The sequence below is a fragment of the Abramis brama genome (assembly GCF_963993115.1).
Source record: "Abramis brama genome assembly, chromosome: 6".
Classification (NCBI taxonomy): Eukaryota; Metazoa; Chordata; class Actinopteri; order Cypriniformes; family Leuciscidae; genus Abramis; species Abramis brama.
Window position 1 is genome coordinate 28,846,235 of NC_139968.1, and position 20,979 is coordinate 28,867,213.

The 20,979-nt window shown below is 35.9% G+C and overlaps 1 protein-coding gene across 1 annotated transcript in view; it reads right to left on the reverse strand.

Moving 5' to 3' along the window:
- The window catches only part of LOC311085177 (NACHT, LRR and PYD domains-containing protein 3-like), a gene marked incomplete at its 5' end in the record, with an annotated part of 131,402 nt that overhangs the window by 3,732 nt on the left and 106,691 nt on the right, over positions 1-20,979 (reverse strand). The window contains 1 exon segment of the mRNA XM_084117611.1: positions 2,071-2,229. Within this exon segment, the coding sequence (XP_083973737.1) occupies positions 2,071-2,229 (159 nt within the window).

Consider the following 20,979-nt stretch of genomic DNA (forward strand, 5'->3'; position numbering starts at 1 on the left):
ATTGTCAAATGTTGTCAAACACTGTCAATCTTTATTATATCTCGCTGTGAGTATTTTGTCTGGAGTCCTGTTCAATGTATTATTAGAATTGTTTTGTTAGTTTCTGTCTAGTCATCGTCAAGTCTTAGTCAAGGCTTTTGCCTTTTGTCTTGTTTTGCCCCCTCGTGGGTTTTGTTTTCTCTGTTTTGTCTACAATAAATTGTGCTTGAGCATTCTGTCTGCTTTTGGGTTCATCTACCTCCACCTTCATGACAGCTAGTATGATAAACTTTTGTCAAAGAAGTGTGGTTTGAAGCAGTTTAAATCTGCTATTAAAACCATGCATTTCTGTATAATCACTTTGAATTCATTAGATGTAGGTTTTAAATGGTCTCACCAAATCACACAAGAGACAGAGACATTGATCATGTGAGGCTGGGTGGCTGTGAGCTGAATAAAGCTATTGTTCAATAAAGTTGTTTGTTCCTTCTAGAGATTCTAGAAGGTTTCTAGAGATTTCATTGGTCATGTCAAGCTAAGTCACCATTTATATAGCGCTTTTTACAATACAGTTTTTTACAAAGCAGCTTTACAGTGATAACAGGAAATTTATGGAACAGATTTTTTGTCTGTAAAGCAGCTCTAGAAGAAAGTCATTCTCCAGTTTAAGTAAGTTCAAGGTTGATTCATTTCCATTGTAAAAATCATTACACTGTTAAAAACTCAAGGTAACTTAAGTTATCTTTCGCGTCTTGTTGGGCTTAAACTATCAAATACACACACAAAAAAATACATAACAGAACAGAAGAACAGCGTTACAATGCCACGTAAAAGTAAAAAAAAAAAAACAACAGAAGTACATGAGCACCCGTGACAAAATGCATTAAAGCGGGGAGTCCGCTAAAATTAAGGATTCCTGTCCCTTCTATGACAACCTGGATGAAATTTTGGGTGCAAGCGCTTTTGCCAAATGTGAAAACACCCTGAATATTCATCAGCTACTGAATATTCAATATTAAATTTCATCAACGACTACTGGTAGTCGTATAGTATATAGATGAGACTTAGTAGACAATTTATTTTTGTTATGTTTTATTTCTTTTTTAAGTGTAGATCGGTACAGAGTCGAAAGTGACTTGATTGTTAAGTTTGGTGCTGTGTCTTTGTGTGTTGAAGCTGCCATGACAATGCAATTTCCTGTAAAGGATCAATAAAGTATCAACAATTGCTTTAACTTATCTTAACTTTTTATAAAGTTATACAAGATTCAACTCATTTTTTAAACTCAGTTTAAAATGTAATTTAAGTTAAAATGAATTAAACATACAAGTTGAGTGTACTTAATTTAAGGCAGCAACTTTTTATTTACAGTGTAGTTATTAACTTAGGGCCATTTACACGACACAGTTTTCAAATGAAAACAGAAAACTTTCAGTGCGTTCTTGCTGTTCATTTACATGACAGCATTTTGGTGGCCTGACAACGCAAACTTTGAAACAGGTTTCAATGTGGACGCTTTTGAAAACGATATCGTTGTCATCTCCGTGTAAAGTCCAAAAACTTGAATACAGTGACGGCGTGCACATTCATATTACGTGTTTAGTTTATAGGCATGTGCATTTGAATGCATATTTGCGCAGATGCGCACTCTTTCTTTACGAAGTGACATTGCCAACTACTTGTCTGGCCTGCATAATACAGCATTTTTAGCCATTTTCGTGGATCAGTGTGGACGAGGATAATTTTTACTGATTGCCTACACAATGATGAAACAAATAGGCTACTAACCCCTAACCTACCCTAAATCCTAAACTTAACCTAGAAGTTTGTAGCACATCATGGTAGAGAGCATTGCAGTTTTTCACAATCAGATCCATCCATGATTTTTCTGAAGTCTGAACTATCTTGTCAGGTGACTGTGATTGACCAATGATTTTGAATTAGCTGTGGGGTGGGCTTGTGCTTAATTGGTTTTCAATCAATTTAAATTCTGCACTCATTGTTTCAATAAAACTTAATTATATTTTCCTTGCACAAAGACTGTCAGAGATAAATGAAAGTATCTTTAACATAACAGTGATGTTTACTCACCTCACTGTACAGTTTGAGTCTCGTAGCACGTCTCTGAGCTGCTTTAAGTCTCTGATCATGTTGTCCCTCAGATCAAGCTCTTTTAAAAACTGCAGTGCTTTTGAGTTTGTCAAAGACTGAGTTAAAGCAGAAACATCTGTAATGCCACAGTTTTTAAGGCTAGAAAGAGACAAACAGACAGAGATCATCTTACTTTCACCAGATCACAAAACAGATAACTAAGGTGAAATATTTTCCTCAAATACACTGTAAACAGTCTTTTCAGGAGAGACTGAGTATAAATTGTCTTGGTTTAAACTGTTGAAGTGTTTGTTAAAGAGATACACCACACAAGGTTACAGTTGGTTTATAGATATGATGTTAGATATAGTTTATTGTTTGAAAAGTTTAAAATATTAGTATTTTTCTTAAACACCTATCGTTTATTTGGATAAAGTATGGATAACCGTTGTGTGTGGTTTATGAAGGGTTGGAGGTCCAGTACATAGAGACAGATTATTTATCAAAAAATCTTGTTCATCTGAATAAACTCATATACACCTGAGATGGCATTAAAGAATGTAAATGATGAAACTTTCAGTTTTGGGTTGAGTATCTCTTTATCACTACACTACACTACACTTTTATCCCTCTAGTGGTGAAAAATAAAACTAACTACTGGAGTTACTTTTCTCTGTGTAAGTGTGTATGATGCAAGTCATTTCCCATGAAATCCATACAAACAAATCGAAAATACAGTTCAGTATTACAGGTTTATCAAAGTGTATTTGGGTAAAGCCACAGTTTGGAAGATTGATCTGTTTGCACTCTCAGCTTAATAACGTGTTATTTTTTAAATAAATAAAAAAAAACTGCATAGTGTAGCTTTAAAAATTTAGATTCTTTCAGTCGTTTTCATCTCAGGTGGTACTCAGGTTTTTTTTTTTTTTTTTTTTTTATATCTTCATTACCTAGAGATATTATTATACAAAATTCTAAAAGTAGTCAAAACACAGAACATCTAATAGTGTAATGAAGAGGCTGAGGCAGCATTAGAATCCATTTGCGGGTGTTTATTAGCAGCAGGTTTTAGAGACAGAAACGTTAAGCCAGGCAATAGGTCAAAATCACAATAGCAGTCCAATCTAGCGACATACACAAAGGTAATCCAAAAGGCAGAGATGAGCAAACAGGCAAAAGGTCCAAACACAGTCATCAGTCCAAAAACAGGCTACCAGAACAGAGGGGTAATCCAACAGGCGTAAGTCAGAAAATCAGGCAGAATCATACACGAGATAAGCAGGCAGAAAACAATGGAAACGCTCAGTAAGGCAGATGAACTGGCAATACTTCGCAAAGAGCAAACACACAAACACTTCTTAAATACTGTTCAAACAGGAAATGAAAGTAGAAGCAGAGGGAGTGGTACACAGTCAATACTCAGGAGAAGGCTCCCTCTGCTGGTGTGGCGTTACAAATAGAACATAAGTTGTTTAATTTTTACAACATTTTGTGCTTGTTTTTTTAATTAATGAAATGTCAATCTTCATCTTTATAACAGAAGATACAATACAATACAATACAACAATCTTCAAGTAACACAGTAAATCTTCAAATGTGTAACAGATTGTCACCTTAAAAACAGTCATTTGCGGGGTGGAACAAGCCATGCTAAATAGAAATATATAGTTAGCATCTTAATTTAATCTTTGTTTTATTATTTTATTAATTCATTAACTAATTGTTAACTCTACAAATTTAATGTAAATAGCTGGCTACTTATTACTAATAAATAATGTCAACTATAGTAAATGTATTGATTAGAGTTACCATAGACTAAAGATTTTTCAAGTCGACTAATCGCACGTTTATTAATTTCTGCTTAAACACTGGGTGCATGGAGGAATAGGTTGGTTTCACGTGACGTCACGCTGCTGCATCGCGAGAGCGCGAAATTCAGATGGAGGGCAGGAAGTGAAATAGCTGAGGATCTGCCGTCTGAAAAATGCCAATGTTTTGTGTAGTTTACGGCTGCTCCAATCGTTCTAATCGAGAAAAGGGAAAGGGTTTTTATAGAGTACTGAAGATTGTCACTCATAAAGGTGAGAAATGTAAAAAGCTCACAGAACAACGCGGTAAAAAGTGGATTTTAAACGTAAGTTACGTCTGCGGTCGGGAGGAGCATAGTCTGTTAATGCCCGTGTCTGCAGCGATCACTCCGTCGGAGGTATGTTAGCTAGCCAACATGTTTTTTGTGTCTGTGTTTATATAGCATTAGGTTGACGTTAAATGCTCATTTACTGTCAGTGAAACGTGACCCAATTCCGATTTTTTGCTCATATGTGACACAGATCCGATGTGTTATATGACAGTGTAAACAGGAAAAAAAAATGCATGCATTAGGATATTTCGAGATCGGTTTCAGGCCTCATTCATATGTGGAAATAAATCGGATATGTGCCAGTGCGACTCATGTAAACAGGCAGATCGGATTTTCTGAGGCATTAGGCAACGTCTCAGCAGTTAAAGCCAATATTTTAAACACATTATGCTCCCACCAGTCCCGAGATCTCTCTCACACACAATAACTGAATCATATGTGCAATGATGGCACTTTTCGTCCTCCTCCGCCTCATAATCATGGTGATGTTTGGCGAACTTCGCATACGTCGCAGAGCTAGGATCAAGCATATTTCACGTTCGTCAATCTGTGCAAGAGAATTGAACCCTTTAAGCATGCGCGATGTTTCAGATAGTATGGCAAGTGTAAACACATGAATCGGATATGGGTCAGAGTTGAAAAAACGTGTAAACCAGGGGTCACCAAACTTTTTTCTCTGGGGGCCACATTATCGTTCCTGACTGTGATGGGGGGCCGGGGCCGGGTCAGCTATATAACATAGAATTGTATGACCAAGATCAAAATGACCACCAGCAGGCCTCATTGTGTAGTAGAGATTACTAGCCTGGCACAGCCATCCCCACTACTATATCCACACTACTATATCAACACTTGATTCCTGGCACATATTTGTTTATCTTTACTAGTGGTTTGCAAAAGTTGTAATCGAGTCTTCACACTTTGTTTTATTTAAAGTTATTCTTCACAAATAATCGTTGGTCCCAGTGGTTAAACTGGCTTTTGTAGGGAGGGGGAGCCCTTATCGCATCGTAAAATGACTTAATGTGTTGAGAAATGTGGTGATCAATGTATAATTTCACTGTAATAAAGGTATTATCACACTTTAATAAAGGTATAATTACACATTTATATTACACTGTAATAAAGGTATAATTACACAATGTATTACATTGTAATAAAGGTATAATAACTAGGGCTGTCAATCGATAAAAAAATTTAATAGCGATTAATCGCATGATTGTTATGAGTTAACTCGCGATTGATCGCAATTCATCGCACATTTTTTATTTGTTCTAAATGTACCTTAAATTAAAACTTTTCAAGTTTGTAATACTCTAAATCAACATGGGCATGGATAAATATGGATGCTTTATGCAAATGTATGTTTATTATTGAAACCATAGTCAACATAGAGCATGAAGACAAGACATGTTTCAAAGGTCATAGATGTTTTTCAAAGAACTTGTTCATGTCTATTAGAAACATGTAGAAAGAACAAAGAAATACCAGATTCTAATTATTCTCTTTCTTTGCACTGAGCAATTTACTAACACAAACATGCTTAGATTTTTGCATGACAGGGCAGCTCTTCTGAAAATGCTAAATGTACATTTATCATTTATTATTACATTAGTTTGTCTGTCTCTGTGCCCATTTTAATGAAGCTAAATTCTGAATAAAACTGTTTTCATTGGTATATTTTACTGTTTCTTTTGTCAAACAACGGAATGAATATGAAATAGTGACTGAAATGCAACCCAATAAACATAACCAGCTCTCCCTTCCAAGACGTTAATCTGCACAAAAATCCTGATAATCGAGCCGTCGTCTGATGAAATCAAATACACATAAGATAAAGACAATATTTGTGTTGTGATTTCGGCTATACTTGCATGTAAAATTAGAGAAGCAACATAATATCTGTGTTTAACTGAATTAAAGATACTACGAGATGCAGAGAGAGAGAGAGAGAGAGAGAGAGAGAGAGAGAGAGAGAGAGAGAGAGAGAGAGAGAGAGAGAGAGAGAGAGAGAGAGAGAGAGAGAGAGAGAGAGAGAGAGAGGTGCGCGCGCGTGCTGGGAGAGCAGTACCGGCGATTCTCAGAAACTAAATAAGGTTTGGGCGCTTTTTTGAAGGGAAAAAATGGCTAAAGGGGTCTGCAATGTCGCTAAATTGGCAAGACTGTGTATCTCCAATTCTTCAACTAGGGGTTGGGCCACGGGTCAAACAGAAAATATGCGCCGTGTTGATCAGCCATTAAAAAAATTTGTGCCGTTAATATGATTTTGCGTTAACGCGTTATTAACGCGCTAACTTTGACAGCACTAATAATAACACAATATATTATTACACTGTAACGAAGGTATAAGTTGTATTATTACACTGTAATAAAGCTATAATTACAAAATGCATTATTACACTGAAATAAATGTATTATTACACTGTAATAAAGGTATAATAACACTGTAATAAAGGTATATAATAAAGGTACACTAACACTGTAATAAAGGTATAATTACACATGTATTATTACATTGTATTAAAGTTATAATAACACAATGTATTATTACATTATAATAAAGGTATAATTTCAAGGTATAATAACAGTGTATTATTGTAATAAAAATATAATTTCACAATGTATTATTACACTGTAATAAAGGTATAATTACACAATGTATTATTACACTGTAATAAAGGTATAATACCACAATGTATTATTACACTGTAATAAAGGTATAATAGCACAATGTGTTATTACACTGTAATAAAGTTATAATTGCACAGTGTATTATTACACTGTAATAGAGGTATAATTTCAAAATGAATTATTATATTTTAATAAAAGTATATTTTCACAATGTATTATTACATTGTAATAAATGTATAATAACACAATGTATTATTACACTGTAATAAAGGTATAATTACACAATGTATTATACTGTAATAAAGGTATAATACCACAATGTGTTATTACACTGTAATAAAGGTATAATAGCACAGTGTATTATTACACTGTAATAAAGGTATAATTTCACAATGTATTATGGCAATGTAAAAAGGTAGAATCACACAATGTTTTATGGGACTGCAATAAATGTATAATAAGAATTTATTATTACACTGTAATAAAGGTATAATAACACAATGTATTATTACACTGTAATAAAGGTATTATAAGACAGTGTATTATTACACTGTAATAAAGGTATAATAACACAGTGTATTATTACACTGTAATAAAGGTACACTGTAACAAATTGCTGTAGATTCTACAGCAAAATTCTACAGAAATTTATTGTTTTATCATTTTACAAGTTATTACTGTAATTCGCAATGCATTATGGGTCAAAAAGAGTATTACAGTTGTTAACAGTATATTTCCCTGTCAACTGTAAATTGATTTACAGGTAAGAGGTGTTTTCACTGTAGTTCATACGGTTTTACAACAATTTACTGTGATGTGGCATTATGGGATTGCGCGGGCTGAATACAGGTTTGAAAACTGGTGGACTGGAGCAGGGCAAGAAGAGTTGAAGATAAAAGGCACTATTTACTAAATTTTTGGTAAGTTAACTTAAATTTACGTCCATAAATATTACAATCGAATGTATTAGTTAATGCTGTTTAAGCGATTCATATTTTAAACAGAATTCATAACATAGGCATGTCAGATGCAATTAATTTTATCGACTTGTTAACAACTGCGTGTTATCAGGACATTTAGTGGGATGTAAAAGTGTTTGATTCCAATACTTTTTTTCCCCGAAACGTTACGTTTATTTAGTAAAGGAATGTGTCTTTAATTTTAAATTTCTTGTTTTAGGCGAGGCATAGAATCGCGACGGGGCGCGCCATAACAGTGATGAGACGAAGCTGAACGGTTACAAGGTAAAACCATCGTAAATGTTATGAACGAATGCTGCATTTTGTTTCCGTTTTATTTTCATTTGCTCTCGAGAGAGTATTTTTAGAGGATTTGCAGTTTGGCAGACAAGACAAATCCACTGAAGTGTTGGTGAGACAAAACTATACGCATGTGCTTTAGCTTTCTTGACGAAAAACATTAGAATAGGCTATATATGATATTAACATCGTTGGATGCTGATATTTTCTCATTTATTTCACCAATTTTGATTTCTTGTTGAGAGCATGTAAAACCAGTGTTTAACAAAGGCCTGCGTCATAACTAAATTTAACGCAAAGCAATTTGCTGCGAACAATATAGGAATGTAAGTGGGATTTAGTAAAGGAATGTGTCTTTAATTTTAAATTTCTTGTTTCAGGCGAGGCATAGAATCGCGACGGGGGTGTAGAATCGCGACGCCTAACAGTGGTGAGACGAAGCTGAACTGTTTGGTAAAACCATCGTAAATGTTATGGACGAATGCTGCAGTTTGTTACAGTTTTATTCGCCTTTGCTCTCGAGAGAGTATTTTTTAGAGCATTTGCAGTTTGGAAGACAAGACATAATTACTGAAGTGCTGTTGAGACAAAACCAGTGTTTAACAAATCCCTGCGTCATAACTAAATTCAAAATTACTGGCAAAAGATTTGAAAGTTCATTTTATTTTCTGTTCAAAGTTCCCATAGTTATTGTTTTATTAATATAACTTGAACCTAAATCTAAATGAGAAATGTATGCTGTAAATTGTGTCAACATGAGAGCAATATCATTGTAGGTTTTACTAAGCATATGAAAGGTCACAGTAATGTTCCACACTGCTGTTTTACCTGTGGTGTACCTGACTGTTCCTGTGCATTTACAAAATTTGCAGTTTTTAAGTCTCATCTATATAGAGACCATACAGGTTATCAGAAGTCTCGTAAAGGTGCCAGCTTTGACCAAATAGACACAACACTGATTTGCCAGATTGGATATTGTCATTTCACATGTACAACTCTGATTGACTTAATTAGGCATTTATTGATGAGGGCAGGGAAGTAAAATGCCCCTTTAAGAGTTATGAGAGGACATTTAGTGTAAAATCCACATTTGCATCTCATATCTCAAGAACACACAAAAACAATCCACATGAGCTTCTAAATGAAGCAGTTTTTGCAAACCCGCTACAACGTGTGTCAGCCCTGTACATCTCAAGATTCTCATATACTGCATTTAATTACATTGTCATTTACATTTTTTTCCTTTTCTTTTTTTTCTTTTAGATATCAGCAACAGCAGCTGATGTGGAAAAAAGTTCTACACTTCCAGACTCTCCGAGACTGATTGTCTTAGGTAATGTATGTTTCAAAATCTTTAAATTACTTAATACATTTTGCCTGTTGTATTTTAGTATTTTATAAAGTGTTTCTTATATTTATTATTTTTAGGTGAAATTCTCACTGCAACCCAGTGGATGCTGAGTATTGAGGGTCAAGTGGTTATGAATCCACACCCCAATTTTATGGCTGAATTTGCTGCTTTGTTTGCAACTTACTACAACTTTAATCTGGTGTACCAGCACGAAGCATCCTGCACACTTGAATTTGTTCAAAGGTAACAGTTTACTTAAAGATAAATGTGTATATGTTAAAGGATTAGTTCACCCAAAAATTTAATTTCTGTCATTAATTAACTACTGACTGTTCATTTTCGGAAAACAAATTAAGATATTTTTGATGAAATCCGAGAGGTTTCTGAACCACACATAGGCAGCAAAATCATTGCAACTTCAAGGTCCAGAAAGGCAGTTAAGACATTGTTAAAATAGACCATCTGACTACAGTGGATCAACCTTAATGTTATGAAGCCACGATAATACTTTTTGTGCGCAAAAAAACCCCAAAATAATGACTTTATTCAACAATCTCTTCTCTTCTGTGTCAGTCTCTGACGCTGTTAATGTTGTAAACACAGTGCAGCGCTTCCAGGTTCTACGTTAGAACAAAAAGTATTCTCATCACTTCATAACATTAAGGTTGATCCACTGGAGTTACATGGACTATTTTAATGATGTTTTTACTACCTTTCTGGGCCTTGAAAGTTGTAATGACGTTGTGGTCTATGTGTGGTTCAGAAAACTCTCTGATTTCATCAAAAACATCTTAATGTGTGTTCCTGAAAATGAATGAAGGTCAGTAGTTAATTAATGACAGATTAATGAGTAATTAATTACAGAAATGTAATTTTGGGGTGAACTAACCCTTTATAATACATTAGTAGTGCAGTGAATGCTTATTGTAAAGTGGTATATTTTCATTAGTCTGCACATGATCCTAAAGCTTCTGCTTGTGTTTTTCTGACTGATTTTTGTGCAGATGTTTTGTTGGAATCAACCCATCCACTGGTACCAAGACAGTCAAAAAAAGTGGAAAGACCTCAGAGAAGAGGAACAACACAGTCAATCCTCATGTGTCTACTCTTCTCAGAAGGCTAACGGACTTTGAGTGGTTAAGCATGTACTGTAAGTTGTCAAATGTATATAAACAAAAAAACTACAGGAGGAGATGGTTTAATTGTTTTAGAGGGAATGTTGTCAATCACCAGCATTTGTGTTGTTTATCACAAACATTTATACAAAAAAGAATTAAAAAAAAGCAGAAATGTGAGTTTTAACAGGAGATGTGAGTTAACCATAATGCCATTCTGTTGACTGAGCTTAAAGGGTTAGTTCACCCAAAAATGGAAATTCCGTCATCATTTACTCACCCCCATGTTGTTCCAAACCTGTATGCGTTTCTTTCTTCTGCTGAACTCAAAAGAAGATATTTTGAAGAATGTTGGTAACCAAACAGTTGATGGTAGCCATTTACTTTCAATTGTCTGGTTACCAAAATTCTTTAAAATATCATCTTTTGTGTTCAACAGAAGAAAGAAACTCATACAGGTTTGGAACAAATTGAGGGTGAGTAAACAGAATGATGACAGAATTTTCATTTTTGGATGAACTCTCCCTTTAAAGGGATACTTCACCGACTTTTTACTGCGCCGAGTCGAAGTGCTTCCAACTTCAAGTGCTATTCCGCCATACATTATAGTTATCCTTTTTACTCGCTTAGAAAAGCGCCACGTTTTATTTTGTGTCACCATACTTGGTCGTGTAAAAACTTGTGTAACTGTATTTAAATAGGGAAAACATTGATGTGTTTGGTCGCTTCTAGCTTCATCTCTGTTTGGTCCCTAATGAATGAACTGGGCTAAGCTAAGTGCTATCAAAGTGTCGCCGCGCGCCAGAGCGATTAAGTGCACGCACTGAGATGAGAGAAGTATGTATCAACTCGTCTTAGTTAAGGGAATAACATAGTTTAATATGAAAAAATGGTGAAGTATCCCTTTAACTTTTATTGAACCCAGAATCTTGCTTTTAAGTCTTACAAGTTATTTGTAGTTATTTTGTGACTGATTTTGAAAAGATTTTCTGTACTTGAAAAAGTAAAATTGTTGTTACCAGTCTTGCAGTAATTTGCTTATTATTTTAATAAATATTTTTCTACAACAGCTTTGACTTTGTGTTTTGTTTTTTTAAATGTTTATTTTAATGCATTTACATCAATATAATGGTAAATAATAGAGTACAGTTTACTGTTAAAATGATTCTTTTCAGCTTTTTAAATGTTAAACTATTCCAGCATCTTCTTGAATTTTGGGGGTATTTACAGGATTGTATTGGCAACTTTATTGCCAGGTAAATACTGTACTTTAGTGAAATTACAAAAAATTGCTGTAAAATATATTTACAGGATTTTATTGGCAACTTTATTGCCAGGTAAATACTGTACTTTAGTGAAATTACAAAAAATTGCTGTAAAGTAAAATACAAGTTTAATTCAATGTTACTGTAAAAAATACTACAAATTACTGTATTTCATATACAACAATTAACTGTAAATTGCTTTACAGTATTATACTGTAATCAATTTTACAGCAATTACCAACATTTTTACAGGACTTTATTGGCAACTTTTTTGCCAGTAAATTCCTGTAAATTCTACAGGAAATTTTTTACAGTGTATAATAACACAGTGTATTATTACACTGTAATAAAGGTATAATAACACAATGTATTATTACACTGTAATAAAGGTATTATAAGACAGTGTATTATTACACTGTAATAAAGGTATAATAACACAGTGTATTATTACACTGTAATAAAGGTATAAGACAATGTATCACTACACTGTAATAAAGGTATAATACCACAATGTTTTATTACACTGTAATAAAGGTATAATAGCACAGTGTATTATTACACTGTAATAAAGGTATAATACCACAATGTTTTATTACACTGTAATAAAGGTATAATAGCACAGTGTATTATTACACTGTAATAAAGGTATAATTACACAATGTATTATGGCACTGTAATGAAGGTATAATTACACAATGTATTATTACACTGTGATAAATGTATAATAACACAATGTATTATTACATTGTAATAAATGTATAATAACACAATGTATTATTACATTGTAATAAATGTATAATACCACAATGTATTATTACACTGTAATAAAGTTATAATTACACAATGTATTATTACTCTGTAATAAAGGTATAAATACACTCTAATCAGAGGTAAAATTAGGCCAGGTCCACAGGTCCACAACACACCCTGACAGAGCTCAGCTCCGTCTCGTTCAGCACCAAATATTTTTATTCCATTTGAATTATTTTTCATCTCCTGGCAACTACATGGCATATGATATTGAATAATTAGCAAGACTACACAGAGACACCCAGGCTACATGGAATTATCAGACGTCATAATGCATCAATCTCTGCGTTCCCTGGTTCAGCACCCCGCCCACAGTCATTAAGGGAAAACTGTCACAATTCTAAGCGTAACAGCGACGTTACCAAGGAAACCCGCAAACAGCTGGAGCGATCGAGTTGCTACCACTGAAGTCCTCTGTTTACAGTCTTGAATCTTTGATTTTTTTTTTTTTTTGCCAAATCAAATGTTTTATGGTCAAGATTCATCTCGTAGCTGGCTGCCTTGGTTTCAGACATAAAACTCTTTATATCAGCACTTTAATGAAACGTCAATGGAGATATTTAACGGGGAAAACACTTAAGAGCCGTTAAAAAATGGTGATCACTGTTGAAATCTAGGTCAAATGAAAGCGAAGCTCGTTCTTCTTTGAAGTCTGCATCTACTGGACAGATGGCGCCTCCCCATTGCTCCGGTAAGTGATAACAATAAAAGGAAACAATAAAGTCAAATAATAAAAATAGGTAAAAAAAAGTTTGAGCTGAAAGAAATGTTAGCTGTCTGTATGTTTAACCATTCAATTGAGCTAACGTTAATGTTAGCAAGCTCAGTAACATAAGCTAAGTTAGTTGACATTGCTCAGGCCCAATTTAAACTCTGATTACAGTTTATACCTTAAAGGACAAGTTCGGTATTTTACACTTAAAGCCCTGTTTACAGATCGTTTCTGATGAAATAGAACGGTTAAGATTAAAATGTGGACACATGCTGCTGTCCCGAGAATTTTAGGTTTATTTCGCTTTCCCCAAAACCTCTAGAATGGGTGTATAGGTGCACTCGAACAATCCTTCATAAAACGCATTAAACTTTCGTTTACAAAGACGTGAAACTCACCGAGTGGTCAGGGGTGTTCAATGATATGCTCACAAAAAAAATCGCTGCAAAAGATGCTTTCCAACAGGTGTTTTACCATTCGTTTTAAAACTGTGGACCTATTTTTCCAAACGTCTCACACCCGTAGATTCTTCCGTTGAGAGCTTGAATAATAAACACTCCAGCCCAGTTGGTGGCGATAATGCACCTTTGCCAATTACAAGCAAACCACTGGCATTTTATTGAATACACAGAAGAAGCAGAAGAAGAAGCGGCGGAGTAATACCGTACCGCTAGCCTGACGTCGTCATACTCAATTCTAGTCAGAATGTGAGTCTGATACTTCTCCATTGAGCTTTGATTATGGGGCGTGTTTCAACCGAACCAGGAAAAAAAATTCCTCTGCACTCAATTGGATAGACCTACAACCAATCAGAGCAACGGAGTAAGTGACGTATGTTTTTCATTCATGTTTCCGATCGCGGTTCTCTGTTCCTCTTTTAAAATTAATGCGCTGTCGATATCTTCTATAACAGACGCCATGGCGGAATCTACACATGATGTTTTATAAACAAATTTCAGGAGGAGCACATTCAAATAATCAATCCAATCAACCGTCTATCAGCATGAGAGGAAAGCATATATTTATTCACTCGGTCAACTCACCTAACATGACAGTTTTCAGCATCCCTGCACTCACTCTTGGCTTGTTCTTCCACAGCCAGGAATACCGAGCCCGAAGCCTCTCCTCAGACAGCACGCCAAATATGCATTTATTCTATCTGACTTATTTGTAAGCGTGAACTCGTGAAATCTCAATTCTTCAGCGGCAGTCATTTGAATTCAACCCAAGCGCTCGTTGATGACGTGGATGATGACGTTACCGTTGCTTATCTGTCCATCATCGTATAAAGCCCGCCCTGACAATTTGATTGGTCCGAACAATTTTTGTTCGGGCATAATAGCTCCTCAACGGAGCGAGTCCAGACCGAACTTCCCGACCAAAAAATATTGTGGGCGGGGTTCGGGCTGGCACCCAGGCTACCGTACCGCACACAGCCCATCCAATTCAAGTCAATGGAGTTGGACAAAAACTACGATAAAACCTGTTGGAAAGCATCTTTTGCAGCGATTTTTGTGTGAGCATATCAGTGAACACCCCTGACCACTCGGTGAGTTTCACGTCTTTGTAATCGAAAGTTTAATGCGTTTTAGGAAGGATTGTTCCAGTGCCCATAGGCTGCCATTGTGTAGGTGGGGGGGAGCAGCGAAATAAACCTAAAATTCTCGGGACAGCAGCATGTGTCCACATTTTTATCTCAACCGTTCTATTTCATCAGAAACGATCTGTAAACAGGGCTTTAAGTGTAAAATACCGAACTTGTCCTTTAATTACAGAGTAATAATACATTGTGTAATTATACATTTATTAAAATGTAACAATAAATGTTTAATTATAACTTTATTACAGCGTGATAATACATTGTGTAATTATACCTTTATTACAGTCTAATAATAAAGTTATTACAGTGCACCGGCGGCGCCAGGGGGGGTCTTGGGGGGTCTCAAGACCCTCCCAAAAAACGCCTTGCCCCCCCATTTGACCCCCCACCCCCTTCCTGATTAAAAAATATATATATCCTGGATAAAGATTTAAAAATGTTTCTCTTCAAACTACGCAGAACAATAATAATTGATAATTTATTCTACATATAAAAAAATATAAACAAGAATCACTGCGACGCCCCATAAACGTCGCTGTGCCTTGCGTCATTGCTTTCAAGGCGCTGCCGCGAGCTCGCAAGAGCTGCTTGAAGCTAAAAAAATGGATCGCTTTGTTGGACAAAAGAGGAGCAGAGAAGATGCCAGGGGGAAACTGGACAGAAGTAGGGCAGTCAAAAAGTGGTGAGAGTGAGAATTATGGAAGCTTGTTTCCGCCACAGAATAAAACATTTTAAAAGATAATTGCAACTTTTTATCTCACAATTGCGAGTTTACATCTCGCAAAGCTGTCTTTATTTCTCAGAATTGCGAGATATAAAGTCAGAATTGCATGAAATAAAGTCGCAATTGCGTCTTATAAAGTCAATATTCAGATTTTTTTTCTCGCAATTGCGACTTTATATCACGCAATTCTGACTTGATAACACATAGGCCTAATTGCGAGTTTATATCTCGCAATTCTGACATCTTTTCTCAGAATTGTGAGATATAAACTCACAATTGTGAGATAAAGTCCAATTCTAAGGGAAAAAAAGACAGACTTTTTTTTTTTTTACCTCAGAATAGTTTACATCTCATAATTCTGACTTTATAACACGCAATTGCGACTTTATATCTCCCAATTGCGACTTTATTTCTCAGAATTGCGACTTTATATCTCACAATTCTGACTTCATATTTCTCAATTCTTAGAAAAAAAGTCACAATTCTGACTTGATATCGCAATTGTGAGAAAAAAAAGTCAGAATTGTGAGAGAAAAAGTCGCAATTATTATTATTTATTTATTCAGTGGCGGAAGCAAGCTTCAATAGAGAATAGATACTATTTTGTAAATATGTTTTCTGTCATGGGTGTGGCTATGGCAATTAAAGTTCGAGCATATTTTTGCAAACTGCAATTGATTAATTAATTAAAAACAAAGTAGTTGATATGCTGTGTTGTTTTTGTTGTATAGTAGCAGTAATATGCAGTTATTAGCCGTGTCCACTGGATTTTTTGTTGGTTTTCATGAGACCCCCTCTTAAAATTACCAGGACCCCCCACTGCCCCCCCCAATCAAAATTGTCTGGAGCCGCCACTGTTACAGTGTAATAATAAATGTGTGATTATAACTTTATTACAGTGTAATTATACATGTATTACAGTCACTGATCTATATAATGACTGGATAGCTCATGACGTTCTAATCTGCCACTAGGCAGTGAAGCCACCGGAAGTGTTCGAGCGGCCATCTTACGATTCCCTACCAGCAGAGGGCTCCAATGCCCGTTATACAGAGATTGGTAGCTCCGACGGTACTTTTAAGATGACCCGCTGTGCAGCATACAAGTGTAAAACGACGTTCACAAAAGGATGTAGGAAAAATTGCCCACAGGTTGTAATTCAAGCCCTATAAGTAGTAATTTATATGCAAAATTGTCGCTATGCCCGTGTTGTTTTCTCCGAGGCAAGAGCTGCCGCTTCTTCAAAAAAACAACGATAAAACAGTCAACAGTAGCCTATAAGAAACCTCAGAGCAGCAATAATCACAAGTGTCCAACAGCGACACCATTTGACAGCTTCAAAAGAGCTTCGTAGAGAGTCCGTTTACCGTTACATTAACCCATACAATTTGTATTATGCATTTCCTGAACATGTTTGCTAATCAAACACTTTATATGAACAAACTACTAATCTATAAAACACAATCGGTCTACCGACCTTTTACTGTATATTGTCAATATGTTGATATGCGCGAGGGAGAGAGAGCAATACAGCGCTCGTGTTGTTTGAAGGCGATGAGAGTGCGCGCACGCGACCGGGGCTCTCGCTCTCTGCTTGTTCTTATGCGCCCTGTCCACTGATCTAAATAATTCGTTGTTGCGACGACTTGAACGATGAACTAATTCCCTCCCTCATTTTGATTTAACGAATTACAACGTGGCTACAATATAATAAAACGAGGGAACAAATTAGTATAACGTGCTGAGGTAGGCTATTATTATTATTAATTCGTGGCTACGAAACAATATTCACCTGAATATTCACCAATTCACAAAAATATAGGTCTTTACCTTTCACTATTTAATTAATAGTATCAAACTGTTTTTCTTACCTGTGAAGATAGCTTTTCAGTAAAGGCCGACTAGTGTTCTCGTACAGCTTATTATTCCTTTTGCAAAGAAATTGCCATTTTTTAATAAGCAGGAAAAATTTCCGACTTTAAACAAATACCCATTTAAATGCTTAGGATGTTTGCGTTGTGAAAATGTACAGGGAGACTTTAGATTTAAAAACGGTGTCTCGTTAGGCAATGTTTTTTCAGTCAAATAAAAAAAAAAGCTGTTCTCGTACAGCTTTTTATTCCTTTTGCAAAGAAATTGCCGTTTTTTAATAAGCAGGAAAAATTTCCGACTTTAAACAAATACCCATTTAAATGCTTAGGATGTTTGCGTTGTGAAAATGTACAGGGAGATTTTAGATTTAAAAACGGTGTCTCGTTAGGCAATGTTTTTTCAGTCAAATCATAAAATTTCCTATTGATTCAATAGAACGCGTGAGCTCAGGGAATACCAATATGGCGGCGCGGTGGCTTCACTGTTTATGACGTCATGAGCTATCCAGTCATTCTATATAGATCAGTGATTACAGTGTAATAATACATTGTGTAACAATGCCTTTATTATGATGTAATAATGAATGTGTAATTATAACTTTATTACAGTGTAAGTATACATGTATTACAGTGTAATAATGCATTGTGTAATTATACCTTTATTACAATTTTATAATAAATGTCTAATTATACTTTTATTACAGTGTAATAATACATTGTGTAATTATACCTTTATTACAGTGTAATAATAAATGTGTAATTATACCTTTATTTCAATGTAATTATACCTTTATTGCAGTGTAATAATACATTGTTTAAATATACCTTTATTATGTCCTTCGGATGAGATGTTAAAACGAGGTCCTGACTCTCTGTGGTCATTAAAAATACCAGGATGTCCTTCGAAAAAAAGTAGGGGTGTAACCCCGGCATCCTGGCCAAATTTGCCTCTTGGCCTCTGTCCATCATGGCCTCCTAATCATCCCCATACTGTATACTGATTGGCTTTATCACTGTCTCCTCTCTACCAGTAAGCTGATGTGTGGTGGGCGTTCTGGCACAATATGCCTGCTGTCACATCATCCAGGTGGATGCTGCACATTGGTGGTGGTTGAGGAGATTCCCCCTTCCATGAAAAAGCACTTTGAGTACCTATAAAAGCGCTATACAAATGTAACAAATTATTATTATTATTATTATTATTATGAGCTTTCATTTGACCCAGATATCAACAGTGACATCCATTTTTTAACGGCTCTGTTTCCGAAGTGATTTCCCCCGTTCAATATCTCTGTTGACGTTTCATTAAACTGCTGATATAAAGAGTTTTAAGTCTGGAACCAAGGCAGCCAGCTACGAGATGAATCGTAACCATAAAACATTTGATTCGGACAAAAAAAAAAAACTTTTGATAACGGCAAAAAAATAAATAATTCAAGACTGTAAACAGAGGACTTCAGTGGTAGCTGCTCGATCGCTCTAGCTGTTTGCGGGTTTCCATGGTAATGTCGCTGTTACGCTTACAATTGTGACAGTTTTCCTTTGATGGCTGTGGGCGGGGTGCTGAACCAGAGAACGCAGAGATTAATGCATTATGATGTCTGATAATTCCATGTAGCCTGGTTGTCTCTGTGTAGCCTTGCTAATTATGCAGTCTCATATATGCCATGTATTTGCCAGGAGATGAAAAATAATTCAAGTGGAAAAACAATATTTGGTGCTGAAGGAGACGGAGCTGAGCTCTGTCAGGGTGTGTTGTGGACCTGACGAGGCGGAGCTGCGCTCCGGTGCGCTCCTGCCCAATTTAACCTCTGGTTGGTCCACTGTTCTTTGAAAACTCTGCACTCTCTTTTAGGGGTGGAACAGTACACAGAAGTCACGGTTCGGTTAATACCTCGGTTCAGACATCACGGTTGGGTACAATGAAGGGAAAAGCAAAACAAAAATGCAGAAGGCTTGTGCATGTTGGACCACCAAAAGAAAAATAAATATTTTTTTTAAGTAAGTTTTATTAATAAAGTAAAGGCATAGAACCAGTTTATTTGTAGTGCGCTGACAATAGTTTTATATAATTAGTTCATTAATTCAATTAATAAAAATACCTTGATATGTTTGGTAATTGTACCTGAATTAATTGAAAATTAATCTGCTACATTTCAGATTAATATATTTGTTTTCCTTAAAAATGTAATTAACAGTAACTTAAACACTTTGCAGTTTGAATGATGTCCTGCATAAACTAAATGACGGAGTATGTTTTTATGTTTCCACTGTTCGATCGCGGCCGCGCCACACACACACACACACACACACACACACACACACACAGACACACACACACACACAAATATAAGTAAACACTTTACGACTTTTCGATCGCGCCCACACCTCTCTCTCAACATATTCCAGCATAGCAATCTTTACACCGCAGCCTGCTTCAGAGCTTCAGAGCTAAGGCGGAGCTACAGATTAAGTGTCCCTAAGAATCCACGTATCTAACAGTAGTTCCGCATTACATTAATTAAATTGCACGCAAGTTTTATTTATTTTTATACCGTGTATTCTCCGTGTAAATGTATGCACCAAACTGTGACGCCCGTACCATGACGACTTTTGGGGATTGCCTCATAGGGCCGGTTCAAGTAGTGGGGGGCAGAGGGGCTGGGGGGCCAGTCAAAGGGGGGTGGCGGGCCTGAGTCGGCCCGCGGGCCTTAGTTTGGTGACCCCTGGTGTAAACGGACGGTCAAAAAATCGGCTAAATACGGACACTCCACAACGGTTTCCTCCATAGATGTATTCTCCGTGTTTACTTCCTGCCCTCCATCTGAAATCGCCCCGCCTTAGCGCGTCATCATAATCACGTGACTGAAACCCACCTATATAGCCTATTCTGTGCTCAAGCGCATGCATACATCTTGCCGCAAAAGCAGGGTAATGATAATAAATATTTATATAATAAAAAGGCATTTTAATTGTTTATTAATAAACTAGTGTTTTCTAAATCAGTGTCGGCTGCAAACATATCTCCATCTCCGCTGTAAAGCGGATGCGCCTTTAGAAAGAAATGCATTCATACGGATTACATAATCACATATTTGCTTTCGATTCTAAATTTTTCATTTAAAAGTGGACATATCAAGCTTTATATAGATATATTTCTCATGTATGTGAGGCTAGTATAGCCTATGCTGTGTTTCTGTTTATTTTTGAGACCAGTTCACTGAGATTATGAAAGCGCTCCCTGATTGTTTTATTTTACAAAAGCACAACGTTTTCTTGTTATTGTGAGCTTACACAAATAAAAGTAGTTGCGATTGATGCATTATTCTTTTCTGTATGGCCAGAAATGATGGAGTATTTTAAGTTGTTTCCCCTGTTGATAGGAAAATGCAAGTAATCACGTTGGCGCCTCCGTCATGCAGTGCGCGCTC